This window comes from Pristiophorus japonicus, chromosome 3 (assembly GCF_044704955.1).
Source record: "Pristiophorus japonicus isolate sPriJap1 chromosome 3, sPriJap1.hap1, whole genome shotgun sequence".
Taxonomy (NCBI): domain Eukaryota; kingdom Metazoa; phylum Chordata; class Chondrichthyes; family Pristiophoridae; genus Pristiophorus; species Pristiophorus japonicus.
The window spans coordinates 79,864,899-79,887,195 of record NC_091979.1 but is presented as its reverse complement, the minus strand read 5'-3'; the positions used below and the strand labels follow the sequence as shown (position 1 = coordinate 79,887,195).

General features: G+C 43.4%; 1 protein-coding gene across 2 annotated transcripts in view; it reads right to left on the bottom strand.

Annotated features, from left to right (window-relative positions):
* osbpl11 (oxysterol binding protein-like 11) overlaps positions 1-22,297 on the bottom strand; it is a 108,316-nt gene that overhangs the window by 6,452 nt on the left and 79,567 nt on the right. For both annotated transcript variants that reach the window (XM_070875483.1, XM_070875484.1), the window contains 2 exons: positions 12,314-12,500; positions 6,197-6,379 (listed from right to left, as the gene is read on the bottom strand). In XM_070875483.1, the coding sequence (XP_070731584.1) occupies positions 6,197-6,379; positions 12,314-12,500 (370 nt within the window). The remainder of the gene's footprint in view (positions 1-6,196; positions 6,380-12,313; positions 12,501-22,297) is intronic.

Here is a 22,297-nt window from a genome sequence, read left to right as displayed (position 1 = left end):
TTGTCCAATACTTTAGGCATTATTCATATGTGGTTAATTGTGAATCCAGATGTGGCTAATTGCATTTATTGATCAGAATTTTTTTTGAGTAATACAGTCATTAAGCATGTGATCCCAATACTTGTATTCCTTTTAGTATGTTTAAGAACATAAATAGGAGCAGGAGTAGGCCATTTGACCCCTCGAGCCTGCTCCGCCATTTAATAAGATCATGGCTGATCTGATCATGGACTCACTCTACTTTCCTGTCCGCTTCCCATAACCCTTTATTTCCTTATCGGTCAATAATTTGTATCTCCACCTTATAATATATTCAATGACCCAGCCTCCACAGCTGTCTGGGGCAGAGAATTCCATAGATTTACAACCCTCAGAAGAAATTCCTCCTCATCTCAGTTTTAAATGGGCAGCGCCTTATTCCGAGACTATGCCCCCTCGTTTTAGTTTCCCCGAGTGGAAATATCCTGTCTGCATTCACCTCGTCGAGCCCCCTCATTATCTTATATGTTTCGATAAGATCACCTGAACTCCAATGAGTATAGGCCTAACCTATTCAACTTATCTTCATAAGTCAACCCCCTCATCGCCGGAATCAACCCTTCTCTTTGGTAAAATGGTAAGACAAAAAGCAGGGTGTGAATATTTTTTGATTGTTGTATTTACTTTACTTCCTTGGTTACTGCTTATTGCTATCTGCTAAAATGGTGTGCAACACGGTTGAAAACGTGGGCTTCAGCACCATGGAAACCTCAGCAACATTGGGGTCAAGTTTCGGGCCGTGCCTAGAACGGCGCAGCCCCGACATGGACACCCGTTTTTCGCGCCTCAAAGCGCAACAAAAATGTACCTTGCAATTCTTGGGCTCGCACCGATTCTGCAAGTGCAAGGGAGCGGGGCTAAGTCAAATGAGAGAACATCGCGCCACCAGCCCTGTGCATGCACGTTGGAGCACGTGCAGTAGCCCATAAACATTGGCACTCGGCCATTTTTAAAAGGAACTTGAAGAAAAGTGCTGATTTTTCTCGTGGACCTCTGTAAAGGCTTGGAATAGAATTTTGGTGATTTTTTGGTGTCTGAAGGAGTGCTATTTTAGCAGCACTGTTGAAGAAATCACCTGCTGAAATCAGTGAGTGCTGCTTTTCACTGCTAAACTTCCAGAACAGGTGCTGTATAGGTGCATGCAAAATAAGGACTGTGTTTTGAAAAATAAGAGTGTCAATTCAATACAGCAATGGAACAACGTCCACCAAGAACAAAGAATTTCTTGCATGAGGAAGTGGAGATATTAGTCAACATCATCGAGCAGAGATGGCAGGAGCTAGATACCAGCAATAGAGGTCGCATAAAAGCGCCACCCAAAGAAATGAAGAAACGCTGGAACCAAGTTGCAGAAGATTACTGCGCAGTGGTGCATACCATGAGATCTGGAAGCCAGTGTAAAAAGAAATGGCACGACCTTGGTCAAGCAGTTAGTGTAAGTAATATTTTAATTTTTTAATGTAATCGGAATTGTAATGTGACTATCTGTATGTCGCACCCTGCAGAAAGACGCACTCAGTAAAAAGTTATATTTTACTCTTTGCAGAAGAAATTGACCCACAACAAAAGGGAAGCAACTCGAACAGGAGGAGGCACGCCCAATCTGCATCCACTGACACCCTTGGAACAGAGGTAGCTGCCATGATGAGTCGTACATGGAGAAAAGCAATCAATACAGCACAAGCTGGGCCCGTACACGAGGAAAAGGGCAAGTCCTGAAAATGCATCGCGGCCCTTCAAATCAACCTGTTGCCTGGCCTGCTGTGTGTGAGAGTACTCATGCCACCCATCCTGCCCCCTCCCTTGCTGTTAAACATTTGACTCTTTTGTTGTATTTTGCAGAACATGATGATGATGCTGCTGCTGCCGCCAACCCTGAGGATCCTGAGGATACAGAACAAGAACCAGTACAACCAGTTACGGACGATCCAGATTGGATGATGGCGGCGATGACTGAAATGTCTACAGGGGAGAGCTTCCAAATTAATGTTTATGAGCCCCCATTAAGGGACATCAGAGTTTCAACCCCTTGCATAGGTTCTGGTTCCACCTTCCATGGTTTTGATTCCGACGTTGCGGGTCCCAGTGGTGCTGGTGATATAATGAAGCAGTTTACACCCATTCACCCACCATCCCAGCCCACGACTTTCTCTCTCGTACTGCCGTCTGCAACACTGAGCGTCCCACTGTCCCAGCCCGCGCCTCCGTGTACTGGTGCCGTTTGGAACAGAGAGCGTCCCACCGTTCCTGCCCACGCCTCCCAGTGTAGTGGTGCCGCGAGGCAGATCCAGATAGAGGAGGAGGAGATTGGAGACACGCTCTCCTGAGATGCAGCGTGCAACAGATGCGGCTCAGGTTGTGGCATTGGGTATGGAGACCAATGAGCTTACCCAATCACTCATCAGTAGCGTCAGTGCAGTGGGTGAAAAGGTGACGGTCCTGACGGGAGAAATAGCAGTAACGACACGGAAATGAGGGAGGGAATGTCCGAGGGAGTCAATCGACGGCACAGGCCGTCAGGGAGGACATGCAAGTGACGGCACAGGCCGTCACGGAGATAGCTGCTGCAATAAGGGCACATAGCCCAGCCAATCAAATGACACCCCCATGAAGAAGTGAACATTCACTGAGATGTGGATGAGAGATGGTTGCAGCTTTCTTTGCTGCTTTTGTTCTTGTTCTCTCATGTAGCTGTAGTAACGTTTTAGAAAATTGAACTTTTGTAAGTTTTGTAACTTTACAACTTATAAGTGATCTTAGGGGTTTTAAGTGATCTTATAGTGTAAATGCTCTCACATTTTGTATCTTATTTAATTTTGCACCTAAAAAGTGATCTTGAGGTTTAAGTGATCTTGAGTGTAAGATTTTTCACATTGAAATTGTTTTGTAACTTTACAAGTTTATAAGTGATCTTCAAGAGTCATATTAAAAGGTAAAGTTTGATACAACAAATATTTTATTACAGTGACATTAACTTTTCAATAAAATATTTTTTCATTAAAACTGAATCATGTTCCATTAACACAACGTAGGAACAACACAAAAGAATAAACATGTCCATGCGCAACAGTGGTCGCAGAGCCCTCAGGCATCAGTAATTGAAGCGTTCACGGATGAGCTACTGGCGCAGGGCTCGAGCAATCGTTAAAGGAGCACGATGAACGGTCCTCCTCCGACCTCGTGCTCCGGCATCAGGCACTTGCATGCTTTCCTGATTGTCATCATCATCCTCATCCTGCTCTTCCAAAATACTATCAGGCACTGGACCCTTACATGGGTCTTCTGGTTCCACTACCAGCTCCTGCTGCCTCATGATGGCTAAGTTATGCAGCATGCAGCACACGACAGTGAAGTGACCGACAATCTGAGAGTATTGGAAGTGGCCTTCGGAATGGTCCAGGCATCGGAAACGCTGTTTCAATATGCCAATGGTCCTCTCAATGGTGCTGCGCATCGCAATGTGCGCCATGTTGTATTGACGATCAGATTCCGCCTGTGTTACATGTAGGGGCCTCATGAACCAGGTGGTCAGGCCGTACCCAGCTCTGCCCTTCTGGCTGCTGCTCAAACATGTCATATATAACGCTGTCACGTAGGATGAACGCATCATGGGTGCTGCCAGGGTATCTCGCATCGACTGACATGATGCGCTGCTTGTCGTCACACACGAGCTACACATTAATGGAGTGGAAACCTTTTCTATTCCTGTACTGCTCGGAATCCTCCACAGGTGCTCGCAAGGCTATGTGGGTACAATCAATGCAGCCCTGTACCTTTGGGAAGCCAGCAATCCTGAAGAAGCCCACAGCCCTCTCATGGATCGCTTGTGCGGTCATTGGGAAATTGATGAAGTCATTCCTCCGTGCATACAGTGCAGCCGTGACCTGGTAAACGCAGGCATGTATTGCACATTGAGAGATGGCGCACACATCTCCAGTTGTAGCATGAAACGATCCCGAGGCATAGAAGGCAAGTGCAGCTGTTACCTTCACTTCAACAGACAAGGCAGTTGGCGTTCTGCTTCTGGGCTGCAAATCTGCTCTCAGCGTATCACAGATCTCAACGACAACCTCTCTGTGGAAACGCAGCCTTTTGACACAATCAGCCTTGCTCATGTCCAGGTACGAGCGCCTGGCTCGATATTGCCGACGTGGGTCAGGTCTCTACGGGCTATGACGTTCCTGGTGCGGTGAGCTCTAATCAATTCTCTGCTTTGCAGTGAATTGCTGGCGAACCATTGCATAATCCGTGGTGTTGACAATGCAGCACCCATTCTGCAATTATAAATTTAAGTTTCAAACTGGCTATCTGACTGCCTCTCCCTGTCCCCTGGCCAAATGGCCTGAGCCTCCCTCGCAGCTCGAAGGCTGCTTGCTGTGTATTCGGCCACCGTCAGACACTTCCGCCGCCCCTATCCCGTGGCCGAATGGCCTCAGCTTCCCTTGCAGCTCGAAGGCTGCTTGCTGTTTCTTCGGCTGCCGTCGAGCCACTGACACCGCCCCTGTCTCCGTCATAGAAGGAAGGCCTGCCTGAAGCACCGCAGCTTGAAGGCTGCTGCTGCTTCACACAGGAAGGAATATTCAATATTTTGTATTTGCTTTGTTTATAATATTTTATTCAGGATGGTTCTTTATTTGTATAAGACAGACTGTTGAATGCTTGTAGAATTTAATTACTTCCCTTCCCCCCCTCGTTCCCTACACTTGAGTTCTAAAGTGTAGGCAAGGTTTTTCTGAGTGTACAAAAATCTACACTTACTCCATTCTAACTTAGTTTGGAGTAAGTTTTCACTGCCTAAACTTTCAAAACAGGCGCAAGTGGCGGGACACGGCCCCTTTTGAAAAAAAAAATCTGTTCCAAAATGAAACTGTTCTAACTGACTAGAACTGGAGCAAACTAAATACCGAGATTTGCAATTTCTAAGATACTCCATTCTAAACCAGTTGCTCCAAAAAAAAAAAGGAGCAACTCAAGCCGAAACTTGACCCCATTGTATGGAGTGGGGAGATATAATTGTGGAATAGGGCAGTCAAAAAAGCAAGCCCAACCAACAATGAGCAGGTTCAACAAAGCATGTCATGGCAACGATAAAGTAGTAGCTAACCATGTTAGAAAGCAGGGACAGGTCTGGCATATTTCATTCGAAGAGTCTCCATTCTCAGCAATCACTCCAATGAAATCAGTGTACCACTTGCAACTGCTGGACAAAATCTCGAAGCTACACGAAGATGTGCTGTGTCTGATCAATCCATGTCAGAATTACAAACTTTGGTGAAGGAGAAAGACTGCAAAGTTTCACATTGAATGGCGATAGACATATGTTAAGTAAATATACATGTAAATAAAATGGCATGTTGGTCTTTATTGCAAGGGGGTTGGAGTACAAGAGTAGGGAAGTCTTACTACAATTGTACAGGGCTTTGGTGAGACCATACCTGCAGTGCTGACAGTTTTGTTTTCCTCATCTGAGAAAGGACATAAATGCCTTAGAGTTGGTGCAACATAGGTTAACGAGATTGATCCCTGGGACGAGAGGGTTGTCCTATGAGGAGAGATCAAGTAGATTGGACCTATACTCTCGAGTTCAGAAGAATTAGAGGTAATCTCATTGAAACATAAGATTCTGAGGGGGATTGACAGGGTAGATGTTGAGGTTGTTTCCCCTGGTTGGAGAGTTCAGAACTAGGGGGCATAGTCTCAGGATAAGGGGTCAGCCATTTACGACTCAGATGAGGAAGAATTTCTCCACAGAGGGTTGTGAATCTTTGGAATTCTCTACCCCAAAGGGCTGTGGATGCTGAGTCATTGAGTATATTCAAGGCTGATAAGATAGATTTTTGGACTCTTGGGGAATCACGGGATATGAGGATCGGGCAGGAAAGTGGAGTTGAGGTTAAAGATTAGCCACGATCTTATTGAATGGTGGAGCAGGCTGGAAGGGCCGTATGGCCTACTCCTGCTCCTTATTCTTATATTATGAAGTACATTTATCTGTATTGTGTGCAAGGCGTTTTCTACTAAAATTAGTGCATGTGGCTAAAACGGTGGTGCTGTAGCCACATATGTAGCCAGTCAGCAATTTCTATTGGACAACACTAGAGTAGTACCAGTCTATATAATACTGTGCTCAATACCACAACCGTATCAATTTCCTTACCTGGACTCAAAAGGGCCTTGTTTCTCAGTAGGTCGCACTCGCTTTTTGGTGATGGGTAGTTTAGTTACATCTATGACTCTAGTGTCTCCATTGTTGTAAGTGAATTCCAGCACACCATTCCATTCACCCTGTACTCTGCATATAACAGTGTTCGTTGAATTGTGTTTTACTTCAGCTGTCACTCTGGAGGGAGAAGTTGCAAATCACATAAAAATGTGTGTTTGGTCATAACGATCAAAATTTAGAAAATTAAAAAGCAGCTTCAGTTCCAGTTTCTTCTTATGGCACGAATACTAAATATCACAATATCTAGAGGCATGAATGAAACACGCTGAACACCCATCTTCTTCAGTTGTTATAGGTAGCTCTATATAACTCCTGATGAAAAGAGACACCCTCATCTCCAACACCAAATGGAAAGAGCTAATTAATTTTAGTCTCCAAAGTTTAGAGTCTGTGCCTTAGCTGCTACCTTCTCCCCCACTTGTAACCTGCCCCAGCTCCTCAAATCATGCTATCCCCGATTCCCATGTCATTTTGCAGTTTCTTTCTCCCCGCCTTCTTCTCACAGCTCACCTCTTTCAGGAGACCCACCTCCAGCTCTGTTGATCTTCCTACCCAACTCCTGACGACTCCACCTTTTCAGGCTACATGCTTGGTGACATAGTTAATAGTTCACTTTGCCCACAAACTGCCATTCTTTCTTTCAAAACCATCATCACCCCCTCTTCAAAATGCCCATTCTCGAAACACTCATCCTCTCAAATTATTGCCCCATCACTAGCCTCAGTAACAACTTGCATTTCTATAGTGCCTTTAACATAGTAAAACATCCCAAGGGACTTCGCAGGAGTGTAATCAGACAAAAGGTGACATCGAGCCAAAGAAAGAGACATTAGGATAGGTGACCAAATGCTTAGACGAAGAGATAGGTTTTAAGCAGCTTCTTAAAGGAGGAGAGAGGTGGAGAGGCAAATTGGTTTGGGGAGGAAAGCTCCGGGGCTGAGGGTCTAAAATGGCTGAAGGCACGGTGAAGTGGGGCGAAGGAAGTGGGAGATGTACAAAAAGTCCTTATGCACGTCATTGCCTCTCAGCTTGACATCCATCCCCACGAATTGATTTTTTTGAGGAAGTAATCATAATAGAATGTCTATGGATGTACTTTATATGGACTTCCAGAAGGCATTCAATGTTCCACAAAAGAGAATGTTAGCTAAAATTATTCATGGAACTGAAGGTAAATTGTTGACCTGATTAGGAGATTGGTTTGGTACTAGAGAACAGAGAGTAGGGATAATGGGCCTGTACTCAAATTGGAAGGATCTATGCTGTGGCTTCAACTATTCACTATATTTATTATAGGCTTGGATAACATAATAGAGAGCCATATATATAATTTTAGAGGTCCAAAGAGATTTAAGGATCCATGTACAAAGATCACTAAAATGTAACGGTCAAGTACAAAATCAAAAATGCTAATGGAATGTTAGTCTTTATATCTAGAGGTCTAGAATATGAGAGAAAGTTTTGCTACAGCTATACAAAGCCCCGGTTAGACCATATCTGGAGTACTGTGTACAGTTTTGGGCACCGCACCAGAGATGGGATATATTGGCCTTGGAAGGAGTGCAGCACAAATTCACCAGAATGTTACCAGGGCTCCAAGGATTAAATTAAAAAGGAGAGATTACATAAACTAAGCTTGTATTCCCTGGAATATAAAAGGTTAAGCAGTGATTAGATTAAGGTTTCTAGGATTTTGAAAGCAATTGGTAGGGTAGACAGAGAAACTTTATCCGCTGTTGGGGGAGACTAGGACAAGGGGACGTAACTTTAAAATCAGAGCCAGGCCATTCAGGAGAGAAGTTGAAAAACACTTCTTCACACAAACAGTGGTAGACATGTGGAACATTCACCCACAAAAACAGTAGATGCTACCTCAATTAATAATTTTAAGTCTGAGATCAATAGATTTTTGCTAGCCAAGGGTATTAAGGGCTGTGGAGCCAAGATGGAGTTAGGATATAGATCAACTATTATCTCACTGAATGGCAGAATAGGCTGAATGGCCTACTCCTGTTATTATGTTTCAATGACTCCCTGTTTGAATTTTTTCAATCCGACTTCCATCCCGTTCATAGCACAAAGGCTGCTGTAGTCAAAGACACAAATTTCATTTTCAGTGACTTTGACCACAGTGCATTATACTTCCCGGTTCTCTACAACATTCATCACAGTTGACCATGCCATCCTCCTACACTGCCATTACTCCACTGCCCAGCTCTCAGACTGTCCCTGCAAGATTTCACGCCTATCTGTCCAAATACAGCCAGCGCACCTCCAGCATTGGCTACCAAAAAACAGGTCATAAGAACATAATAGGAGCAGGGGTAGGCCAATTGGCCCTTCGAGCCTGCTCTGCCATTCAATATCCTGGCTGATCTTCTACCTCAACTCCATATTCCTGCCTGATCCCCATATCCCTTGATGCCCTTACTATCCAAACATCTATTGATCTCGGTCATGAATATACTCAACGACTGAGCATCCACAGCCCTCTGGGGTAGGGTTCCAAAGATTCACAACCCTTTGAGTGAAGACATTTCTCTTCATCTCCGTCCTAAAGGGTTAACTCCTTATTCTGAGACTGTGACCCCTAGTTCTAAGACTCCCAGCCAGGGGAAACATCTTCCCAGCATCTACTCTGTCAAATCTCTTCAGAATTTTATATGTTTCAATGAAATCACCTCTCATTCGTCTAAACTCTAGGGAATATAGGCCTAGTCTACTCAATCTCTCCCCATAGGACAATCCTCTCATTCCAGGAATTAGTCCTAGCGAACTTTTGTTGCACTTCCTCTAAGGCAAGTATATCCTTCCTAAGGAAGAAGACTAAAACTGTACACAGTACTTCTGGTGTGGTCTCACCAAGGCCCTATATAATTGCAGTATTTTTTTTTTTTAAATCTCGTATCCTGCAATCCCATTGTAATAAAGGCTAAAATGCCATTTGGTTTCCAAATTGCTTGCTATACCTGCATGTCAACTTTGTGATTCAAATACAAGGACACCCAGGTGCCTCTGAATACTAACATTTCCCAGTCTCTCACCCATTCTATTTTTCCTACCAAAGTGGATAACTTCCAAATTCTCCACATTATATTTCATCTGCCACGTTCTGGCACACTTAACCCATCTATATCTCTTTGCGTCCTCCTCACAGCTTACATTTCACCAAGCTTTGTATCAACAACAAACTTGGATAAATTGCACTCGGTCCCCTCTTCTAAGTCACTGGTATAGATTGTAAATAGCTGAGGCCCAAGCACTAATCCTTGCAGCACCCCACCAGTTATGGCCTGCCAACCCAAAAATGACCTGTTTATTTCTACTGTTTTCTGTCCATTAACCAATCCTCAAATCCATGAAAATATATTACTCCCAAGCCCATGAGCCCTAATTTGGTGTAATAGCCTCTTGCATGGCACCTTATCAAATGCTTTTTGAAAATCCAAATGCACTACATTCACTGGTTCCCTTATCTACCCCGCTAATTATAACCTCAAAAAACTAAGATTTGTCAAACATGATTTCCCTTTGATAAATCCGTATTGATATTATGATTATGATTTCTAAGTGCCCTGATATCATGTCCCTAATAATAAATTCTAGAATTTTACCTACTGCTGATGTTAGGCTAAATGGCCTATAGTTTTCAGTTTTCTCTCTCTTTCCCTTCTTAAGAAGCGGGCTAATTTTTCTACCTTCCAGTCTGCGGGGACAATTCTACAATCTAGGGCATTCATTAAGATCAAAACCAATGCATCCACTATCTCTGTTGCCATCTCTTTTGAAACCCTCAGATATAGGCCATCAGGTCCAGGTGATTTGTCAGCTTTTAGACCCATTAATTTCTCCAATACGATTTATTTATGTTCTACATTCTCACTAGACTCTTGGTTGCCCACTATTTTTGGAATTTTGTTTATTTTCTGCCGTAGTAGTAGTATTTGTTTAATGTCTCTGCGATTTCATTATTCCCCATCATTTCTCCCGAGTCTGCCTGCAAGAAACCACATTTACTTTTGCTAATCCCTTCTTTTTTATACACCTATACAAGCTTGTACAATCTGTTTTTGAGTGTCTTGCTAATTTACTGGATTCACTGGATTCTGCCAGGGCCACTCGGTCCCAGACCTCATTACAGCCTTGGTCCAAACATGGACAAAAGAGCTGATTTTCAGACGTGAGGTGAGGCGAGAGTGACTGCCCTTGACATTAAGGCAGCATTTGATCAAGTGTGGCATCAAGGAGTCCTAATAAAATTGAAGTCAATGGGAATCAGGGGAAAAACTCTCCAGTGGCTAGAGTCATACCTAGCACAAAGGAAGATGGGTGTGGTTGTTAGAGGTCAATCATCTCAGCCCCACGTCATTGCTACAGGAGTTCCTCAGGGACGTGCCCTTAGTTCAACCATCTTCAGCTGCTTCATCAATGACCTTCCCTCCATCATAAGGTCAGAAGTGGGGATGTTCGCTGATGATTACAGTGTTCAGTTCCATTCACAACTCCTCAGATAATGAAGTAGTCCGTGCCTGTATGCAGCAAGGCCCAGATGACATTCAGGCTTGGACTGATAAGTAGCAAGTAACATTCGAGACACACAAGTGCCAGGCAATGATTATCTCCAACGAGCAATAGTCTAACCACTGCCCCTTGACATTCAATGGCATTACCATCGCCAAAGCCCCCACCATCAACATCCTGGGAGTCACTATTGACCAGAAACTTAACTGGGCCAGCCACATAAATACTAGGGCTACAAGAGCAGGTTAGAGGCTGGGTATTCTGCAACAGGTGTCTCACCGCCCGACTCCCCAAAGCCATTCTACCATCTATGAGGCACAAGTCAGGAGTGTGATGGAATACTCTCCACTTGCCTGGATGAGTGCAGCTCTAACAGCAGTCAACAAGCTCAAAACCATCCAGGACAAAGCACCCCGCTTCATTGGCACCCCATCCACCAACTTAAACATTCACTTCCCTCCACCACCGGCACACCATGGCTGCAGTCTGTACCATCTACAAGATGCACTGCAGCAATTCGCCAGGCTTCTTCGGCAGCACCTCCCATACCCGTGACCTCTACCACCTAGAAGGACAAAGGCAGCAGGCGCAAGGGAACATCAACATCTGCAAGTTTTCTACCATCCGGACTTAGAAATATATCGCCATTGGGTCAAAATCCTGGAACTCCCTCCCCAACAGTACTGTGGAAGTATCTTCACCACAAGGACTGCAGCGGTTCAAGGTAGCAGCTCACCACCACCTTCTCAAGGACAATTAGGGTTGGGCAATAAATGCTGGTCTTGCCAGCGATGCCCACATCCCAGGAACAAATTTTTTAAAACTCCTATGAGGAACTCCTGTGTGACCCCAGTCATCATCAGAGTTATAAAATGATCTACTCTTCCCCATCTACACTGTGCTTTCACTGACATTTTCTGAAGGGACATGGTCAATCTCCATGTGTGCAACCCCTCTCCTCCCATTCCACCACTGGTGACAGAGCCTTAAAGTGCCTTGCCTCTACTCTCTGGAACTCCCTTTCTATACACCTCCTCCTCTCTACAATTCAACTTTGGCTTTGTCTTATTAAAGCCCATCTCTTCAACCAAGCATTCTCAGCACATTCCCATTATAGTTTAGCATTCATTCCATTTGTTTTCCTCCGTAAAGTACCCTGAGATATTTTTCTATGTTAAGGTTGCTGTATAAATTCAAGCTATTGTTAGTGCTGGTTTGTTTAAAATTACTAAAATATATTATCCTGAATATTCTACAGAACAGTTTTGCAGATTGAAAACAAAATTATTTTATATTTATCTTTTTGGTCTTTCAGTCATGGTCTGAAAAGAATCTACAATAGCTTTTGTATTGTATATTCCTACGCATTCACTGGCTTGCAGAATACTTGGGCTTTGTACTTCACTGTGCTTTCATCTGCTGTGCAGTTTTTCTTTACAATTACATGAAAGCTTTAAAATACTGTAAATTTCTATTAAGTGTAAATGTTATCATAAGATTATTGATGTACATAACTAGGGATAACTATACCTGTGTAGTTTGCCACCATAAAATGGCTTTGTGTGGAAAGTTATAGCTGCAGAGTAACCGGTCTTTGCACAGTTGACATTAACTTTTCCTCCAAGTTCTACCCAAGGAACAGTTAAAATGGACCGAGCATATGCGCAAGGAAGGGTAAATGTGTACTCCTCTCCATGTTCCAAGAGACACAGAAGACCTAAATGATAAAAGGGTATTCATTTACAACCTTTTCATTTGCATCATCGGAAAGGAACTGTTAAAACACTACATTTTGTTAGATGCAGAGCAGATATCATAAAATTAAATACAATGGTCTGCATCCTTAAATGCAAGCTCTAAACATTCTATTATTGGCAACTTGTTCATTATTAACTTCTATATTACCTTAATCTGAAAAGCAACCTACAAAAAGCATGTTGAGAATTTGGTCCAAATTGGTTTATATATATTAATCTAGAAAGAAAGGATAACTATTTAAGTACTGTGTGTAGTTTTCAAAATATTGTGTACGAATTTCCACACATTGGGATTAATAACCATCTAACTTTTCCATGCAGGATATAATGAGAATTCAAATCACATGTCATAAGAATGTCTGTTTCTTAATGCAGCAATTGGAAGAAAAAAAATCTGGATATCATAAAAGTGGCTATTGGAAAACGCAAGCATATTCCATATAACTTCGTATCCAGAACCCAAATTTTAATTATTGAATAAACCAGTTCTCCTAATGGCTCCAAGGGTCTGAGGGGGTTAATGCTCTGTCTGGTTCACATCGAGTCATACAGGAAAGCCACAGATTTGTCCCCTGGTCTGTGCTGTTTTTTTGGGGGGGGGGGGGGGGGGGGGTTGGGGGCGGCGAGTGTGGAGGCAAGATGCACTACAATGAGCTTCAGCATTTTCAAACTGATTGTGGGGATTGGAGGTGGAAGGAAAGTCCACCATGATCTGCACTCTTAATAATCCCTCGTGAACAGTGTGAACGTTTGGACCTTGATTGAGGAAAGGTTCAAACTGAATCTGATCTCACCACAGCACTCATGGCCTAGGCTCATACCTTAAATCAAGCACCGTACAGGGTTGCTTGCATTATTGGAACCAGTATGAGTCACTGCCTTGAGGAGAAAAAGAGGAGAAAATTCAAAACACAAGTTATTGGATAATGACTGAATTTAAGGGAAAGCAATTCCCTACCTGGAATGGTATTCTTCATTCTTCAAAAGGATGCATCCGCCACATACCGCAGGATCAGCCCAGGTTGTCAACAGGGAAAATCACAAGGGCCCTTTAAGATAGTTTTGACATCATGTGATCTTCCCTTCTTGCGCCATATAAAGGCACCTCCCTGGGCTACTTTGTAGCTCTTAACCAGAGGGAGCAGAATAAAGAAATTGTAAACACAAACAAACATTTAGCTGTACACATGGATCTTAATACCCTTCAAGGAGATGGGAATGGAGGATTTGAATCAGCAGATCCTTGATACGTGGAGGAAACTATACAAAGAATGAAAGATTACCTCACTGGTAGGTATTCATTCTAACATCCACCACGAACCATAGGAGCTTTACCTAGTAGTGCCTTTTAGTGGGCAGGAGCTTAAGGTTCTAATTAAAAAGATGCAGTGAGAACAGGTATTCCAAATTCTTTAACTCCAGGCTAGTCCAGCCAATTTTGGTAAAAGGACTATTTTAAGATGCACTACTGCAGATGCTGTCTATGGTGACTTTTTAAAATATGAATATAATTTGCTCAAAATGTAGTACAAGACATGGCAGAATTACCATTTACTGGAAGGTTTCTTGCCTGAAACTGGTAACAAGATAAAATGAATTTAATAGGTCACCTAATTAATCTTTGCTTGGAGACAGCAGTTCCATGTGATATAAGAAGCCAGCTCTTCAAATTGACTTGGTTCTATCTACATGGAAAGACAAGGCCCATTTAGCATCCACGTATTCAAATCTACACTGAAGCCGATCTATGTGGAGGCAATTAGGAAGAAAGAACTGTCATTTCCTGTAGAAGATTAAATTCTGATGCCATGTGTGGGGAAAGACCATATGGTCAGCATGCCATACAAAATAAGGACAATCAACTGCCAGTGTTGGGACTTCAATGACTTGGTTAGACATGGCCAGTGTCATCAAGTGTGCAGCTTTCCACGTAAGAAATAATAAATTACAGTAAAGTTTTGAAAGATGCCTACATAAGTTTATGAAAACTAAACACAAGGCTTAATGAGATGCTGAGAGCTGGGTTAGATGACCATGTCCCTTTCATATAAGAAAGAGCGTTCTCCAAGAGATCTATGCAGGAATTACTGTAAAATATAGCAATAACATCATCACTCATACTAAGAGAGATCAGCTTCAATATTATATTCTGCAAGCACTGAGGATACTCAGAGAGCCAAAGTTGCAAAGCTTCATAACATTTCTGCATTCGTGTGCCTTTAAATTTTCTTCTGAATGCCTACGTTCTTCTCCTAAGTGGTTACCTTACCAATTACATTCTAAAACAACTGAAATATAGCCGCCATGAGAGTTCCTCAACCAACCAAACTTCAGCTCCAACCTGACCTCTCTAAAAATAACAGTCCCAATGCCATAACTTTGGGCTTTTTTGTGGACACAGGTCTTACAGCCAGCAGCCCTTGCTTCAGGCCAGACAGCCTGCTTACATCCTTCTAACTTCAGGCTCCTCTGTGGCACCAAAGCACATTAAAGCAAGATATTTCAAAAGCTGGGTTTTCCAAATTATCTGAATGGACCATTTCCACAAATGTCAGTAAGGAGTAAGCCCCTTTGCTTTTTCCCTGACTCACTTTACTGAGGCAATAATCTTTCACTGGGCTGTAAAGTAAAAGTGGTGTCCTGCCTGCGACACTCATAGCAACGTAGATAGCTTAATTGCTGGATTGTTGGGGTGGCCTATCAGGAGGCAGGGCTTTTTGAAACATCCTGCCTGAAGGATGTTGATAGAACTAATTACTGAGTTCTTGATATAGAAATTCCAAGAGTCACAGACCTTGCCAAGGCCTTTGGACATGATGACCTGCACCCTATTAAGCAGTCATTCGTCTTGAAGTTTGCTGATGGCATTTACAACACACCAGCAGAATCCCACCCATGTCAAATATTGCTATAAGCATGGTCTGGAGCTTCAGAGATGTAGAAGTACAAAACTGAGCATTCCAGTAAATTATGCATTATAGGAAGTATACCACACTCCTAAATACAGGCTGTCCAATACAACCTACTACTGCGTTGAAATAATCTGCATGAATCACCTCATCCACCACCTTAAACATTCACTCCCTCCACAACCAGCGCATTGTGGCTGCAGTATGTACCATCTACAAGATGCACTGCAGAAACTCGCCATGGCTTCATCTCTCAAACCCGCGATCTCTACGACCTAGAATGACAAGGGCAGCAGGCGCATGGGACCACCACCAGTCACACAGGATGCTGACTTAGAAATATATTGCTGTTTCTTTATTGTCGCTGGGTAAAAATCCTGGAACTCCCTACCTAACAGCACTGTGGGAGTACCTTCACCACAAGGACTGTAGCAGTTCAAGATGGCAGCTCACCACCACCTTCTCTCAAGGGCAATAAATGCTGGCCTTGCCAGCGACGCCCACATCCCATGAATGGTTTAAAAAACTCTACTAAAGAGATAACCAGGAGGGTTGATGAGGGCAGTGCGTATGATGTAGTGTATATGGATTTTAGCAAAGCGTTTGATAAGGTCCCACATAATAGATTGGTCACAAAAGTAAAAGCGCATGGGATCCAGGGCAAAGTGGCAAGTTGGATCCAAAATTGGCTCGGAGGCAGGAAGCAAAGGGTAATGGTTGATGTGTGTTTATGTGACTGGAAGGCTGTATCCAGTGGGGTTCCGCAGGGCTCAGTGCTGGGTCCCTTGCTTTTTTGTGGTATATATCAATGACTTGGACTTGAATGTTTGCGGTATGATTAAGAAGTTTCCAGATGACACTAAAATAGGCTGTGTGGTTGACAATGAAGAAGAAAGCTGTGGATTGCAGGAAGATATCAAGGCACTGATCAGGTGGGCGGAACAGTGGCAAATGGAATTCAATCTGGCTAAGTGTGAAGTAATGCCTTTGGGGAGGTCTAACAAGGCAAGGGAATACACATTAAATGGTACAACACTGAAAAGTATAGAGGAACAAAAAGGGACCCTAAATGTAGCAGGCCAGGTAGATAAGGTGGTTAAGGCGGCATATGGAATACTTGCCTTTATTAGTCAAGGTATGGAATACAAGAGCAGGGAGATTATGCCTAACTGTATAAAACACTGGTTAGGCCGCAGCTGGAGTACTGTGTGCAGTTCTGGTCACCACATTACAGGAAAGATGTGATTGCACTGGAAAGGGTGCAGAGGAGATTTACAAGAATGTTGCCTGGACTGGAGAATTTTGGCTATGAGGAAAGATTGGAAATGCTGGGTCTGTTTTCTTTGGAATGGAGGAGGCTGAGGGGAGATCTGATTGAGGTGTGTATAAAATTATGGGGGGCCTGGATAGAGTGGATAGGAAGGACCCGTTTCTCTTGGCAGAGGGGTCAACAACCAGGTGACATAGATTTAAACGAATTTGGGGGAGGTTTAGAGGAGATACGAGGGAAAATGTCTTCACCCAGAGGGGAGTGGGGGTCTGGAACTCACTGCCTGAAAGGGTGGTAGAGGCAGAAACTCACACCACATTTAAAAAATACTTGGATGTGCACTTAAAGTGCCGTAACATACAGGACTACAGACCAAGAGCTGGAAAGTGGGATTAGGATGGATAGCTCTTGGTCAGTCGCGTGGACACGATGGGCCGAAATGGCTTCCTTCCGTGCTGTAAATTTCTATGATTCTAAATGGCGAGAAGATTCCCTTGAAGGCACTTGGATAGTACTGACTACAGACATGTTTTCTGATAACCTTTGGTTAAAGAATCATACTAGTGAGTGTGGTGGCAAAATACTATGGAGAGTAATATTGATAATACCTTTAGTTCCACAAGCAGTAACCTGGAATTTCTGTCCTTAGAGGGATGCTTTGTTGAGCTTCGGTTGCACCCGACAGACTATAGCAGGGTTGCTTGCTGGTGTAATGTACACCATCTGAAGCAGCTTGAAAAATCCCTGTATATGCAGTCTATTCTGGACCTCATCTGCTCCACTCCCCCTCTAGCAGTCTACAAGAAGAATCGGAAAGAAATGTTTCTGCAAAATTTGAAGCAACATCTGGGAACGTTCTAAAGCCCGAATATTCTGACTTCAGGGCATAATCATACTGATAAGTTATAACAAGCAGATGAATTAATTGCCATTTTCACAAGGAGAGAGACTTGTGGAAAGAATGCCAGCATCAAATCTAAACTAAATGATGACTGAGGCTGGCATAATTCCTAGAGATACTTGTAAAATAAATCCTGATGGTAACTTGGTGTTAGCTAACAAGTGAGAAAAGCAGGTGGCACTATCTGATGGCAAATGTGAAAGACAGACATGATCACACAATGCTGAAATAACATGTGCAGGAAAGACACAGCTCTCGAGTATAAGCTTTTTAGTTACAGCATCGAGTCATTGCAATGACTGAGTCAATACTCGGGGTTGGCTCTTCTGGTAAACCCTCCCCTGGGAAATCTTCTTTGCACCTTTACAATTTGTCATGTAATACTGGCAGAGAGCTCCAAGTACAACTGACTAACATCCATGTTGTAGCAGGTTAAATGCCAACAAAAGCAAAATTCATGGACTTCAACAGTAACTGTGAAATTCACACAATGCTCAAGTCTCAACAATGATTATTGCTTGAAGAAATTACATCTTTTGTAAACTAAGTAGATGAAAGTGCAATGCTGACATGCTTTTTCAGGAATAGCTCTGTCGGACAGCAATTAACAGAACTGAATACCAGCTTAGGGAGGCTCATTTACATAGCATCGCATAGGCATTGTACAAACATCAAACACATCTTAGAGACTGGGTCCTTATGATTTTTCTCAATGACAACTTGGCTGATCCTACAGAATGTGAAGGATGCTGGAATGAAGGATATGGAAATGAAAACGATATGAATCTAATAAACTTGAAAATGCAATGCTCATATCAACTGAATCAAAATTTTAACTAATTAAAACCTTAACATTTGTTTTAAGTAAATATACACACTACACGATGGAGATTCAGCTTGAAAACCTTTCTAAACAAGCAAAATACAGTAGACCCTTCATTTTTTTGAGAAAACACAACATAAAAGAAGCCAGTTTTAGATAACGCAAAGCAAGTTACAAGTTAATAAAAAAATTCGACTGATACCACAAACCATAATAAGAAACTTCAAGTGGGTTAAGGTCAATTGAACCCTGAAATGAGACCATGACCTTTCTAAGTCATTTACGAAACGCATGAAACTTTTCCTGGTTCATTGTTTTCATATAGATTTTGTAATGTTTGAAGGTGAGAGCAGTGTTATGTGACACAGGATAATGGATATTACCAACTTCTTGATACAGGAACAGGAGGTATAATGATTTAAGTGACAATATCTGCATTTCCTATGTCAATACAGCATTAAATCACAAGCATACCATTGGTTTTGATTTATCAGAATATTGTAGTATGAGCTATTCATCAATCTGTGAAGTTCAAATGAATATCATTTTCCAGAGTTTATGGGCCCAAGTTTTCACACGATAAAAAACGGGCGCCCAGTTTTTCGCGCCTAAAACGGCGCCGGAAAAAAAACCTCGCGATTCTGGAGAGCCCTGCAGCTCCTTGTCTGTTTGGCGCGGCGCCCAGGGGGGCGGAGCCTACATTCGCGCCGATTTTGTAAGTGGGAGGGGGCGGGTACTATTTAAATTAGTTTTTTTCCTGCCGGCAACGCTGCGCGTGCGTGTTGGAGCATTCGCGCACGCGCAGTGTGAAGGAAACATTGGTACTCGGCCATTTTTGTAGTTCTTTGTAGCTGTTTAATTTTTGAAAATTTTTTAATAAAACCACATTGCCATCAGCACATCAGCACTGAGGCTTCCTGCTTACTGCCCCTCCCTCCCTCCCATTCGCGGGAACGACGCCGAGCTGACTGTAAGGCTTCCACCTCAAGTGGAAGGCTGCTTGCTGCCTGGTTACTGCCTGCCTGCCCCTCCCTCCCGTTCGCGGGAACTACGCCACATCGCTGAGCTGCCTGAAGCACTTTCACACAGGTAGGAAGATGGTTTATTTAATCTTTTCTTTGCTTATAAATGTTTATTCAGGTTGGATTTATTTGTATAATATTTGTAGAAGTATAAATAAGGATTTATTGTAGAATTTAATGACTTCCCTTCCCCCCCCACCTCATTCTGGACGCCTAATTTGTAACCTGCGCCTGATTTTTTAAATGTGTAGAACAGGTTTTTTCAGTTCTACAAAAATCTTCACTTGCTCCATTCTAAGTTAGTTTGGAGTACATTTTCACTTTGGAAACTTTGAAATCAGGCGTCAGTGGCCGGACACGCCCCCTTTTGAAGAAAAAATTCTGTTCCAAAGTAGAACTGTTCTACCTGATTAAAACTGCAGAAAAGAAAATGTGGAGAATTGCGATTTCTAAGATAGTCCGTTCTTCACCAGTTGCTCCTAAAAATCAGGCGCAAATCACGTGGAAACTTGGGCCCTATATTTCCAGTTATCTATGTCGAACATGACGAATATTTCATGCAAAAAAATTCATATTAAACTAAATCTATACAACTCATGAATCATATTACACCATACATCTCTTCTTTGGAAGTCAATGGTAAATCTGTGACTTGGGGAACATAACAATTATAATCTGAAGTTTTCCAGATTTCTCTCACATATAGCAAGTTTAGTTTAAAGCCTTTATGTAGTATTAATGTTTATAATGGAGATAACTGTAGTGCTGCAAATCAAGTTTCAACACTACTTCCTTGGGCATGAATTTAAAAAGAAGCCAAATGCTTTCAGTTGGGGAGCAATAGCTCCCATGAGTTCGTGGTGAGTCGGAGAGGTCTATAAAAAGGCCCAACGCATCGCTGAGGCTCGGGAGTTCGTGGTGAGTCGGAGAGGCTTGGGAAATGCGTCGGAGAGGTATATAAAAAGGCCCAACGCATCGCTGAGGCTCGGGAGTTCGAGATGAGTCGGAGAGGCTCGGGAGGTGCATCGGAGAGGCCTATAAAAAGGCCCAACGCCTCGCTGAGGCTCGGGAGTTCGTGGTGAGTTGGAGAGGCGTGCTTGTGCAGCTACAGGGAGAAGGCAAAAAATAAGTAGAAAGAAATCGAAAGGTGACGTCACAGCCAAGGGGGTAAGTGATTGGTAAGTAGTTTTTATTTTTCTTTCTTTATCAGTAAGTAACCTTTTAACATTGTTGCTGCCCAATTAAGTTAGTCCAAGGGTTAAGTCATGGCAGGAGAGCTCGGACAGGTGTTATGCTCCTCCTGCACTATGTGGGAACTCAGGGACGCTTCCGGTGTCCCTGTCGACTACGTGTGCGCGAAGTGCATCCGCCTACAGATCCTGACAGACCGCATTGCGGCACTGGGGCGGATGAACTCTGGAGCACCCACGATGCTGAGAATGACGTGAACAACACGTTTAGCGAGTTGGTCACACTGCAGGTAAAGGATACACAGCCAGATAAGGAACGGGTGACCAACAGGAAGAGCAGTGCAAGGAAGGTAGTGCAGGGATCCCCTGCGGTCATCCCCCTACAAAACAGATACACTGCTTTGGGTACTGTTGAGGGGGATGACTCATCATGGGAAGGCAGCAGCAGCCAAGTTCATGGCATCGTGGCTGGCTCTGCTGCACAGGAGGGCAGGAAAAAGAGTGGGAGAGCGATAGTGATAGGGGATTCAATTGTAAGGGGAATAGATAGGCGTTTCTGCGGCCGCAACCGAGACTCCAGGATGGTATGTTGCCTCCCTGGTGCAAGGGTCAAGGATGTCTCGGAGTTGGTGCAGGACATTCTAAAAAGGGAGGGAGAACAGCCAGTTGTCATGGTGCATATAGGTACCAAGGATATAGGTAAAAAAACAGGATAAGGTCCTACGAGACTAATATAGGGAGCTAGGAGCTAAATTAAAAAGCACGACCTCAAAAGTAGTAATCTCAGGATTGCTACCAGTGCCACGTGCTAGTCAGAGTAGGAATCGCAGGATAGCTCAGATGAATACGTGGCTTGAGGAGTGGACCAGAAGGGAGGGATTCAAATTCCTGGGACATTGGAACCGGTTCTGGGGGAGGTGGGACCAGTACAAACCGGACAGTCTGCACCTGGGCAGGACCGGAACCAATGTCCTAGGGGGAGTGTTTGCTAGTGCTGTTGGGTAGGTGTTAAATTAATATGGCAGGGGAATGGGAACCTATGCAGGGAGGCAGAGGGAAATAAAAGGGAGACAGAGGCAAAAGATAGAAAGGATAATAGTAAAAGTGGAGGGCAGAGAAACCCAAGGCAAAAAACAAAAAGGGCCTCATTACAGCAAAATTCTAAAGGGGCAAAGTGTGTTAAAAAGACAAGCCTGAAGGTTCTGTGCCTCAATGCGAGGAGTATTCGGAATAAGGTGGACGAATTAACTGCGCAGATAGCAGTTAATGGATATGATGTAATTGGCATCAGAGAGACATGTCTCCAGGGTGACCAAGGCTGGGAACTCAACATCCAGGGGAATTCAACATTGAGGAAGGATAAACAGAAAGGAAAAGGAGGCGGGGTGGCATTGCTGGTTAAAGAGGAAATTAATGCAATAGTAAGGAAGGACATTGGCTTGGATGATGTGGAATCGGTATGGGTGGAGCTACGGAATACCAAAGGCAGAAACCGCTGGTGGGAGTTGTGTACAGGCCACCAAACTGGAGACAGCATCAAACAAGAAATAAGGGATGTGTGTAATAAAGGTACAGCAGTTATCATGGGCGACTTTAATTTACATACAGATTGGGCTAACCAAACTGGTAGCAATGCGGTGGA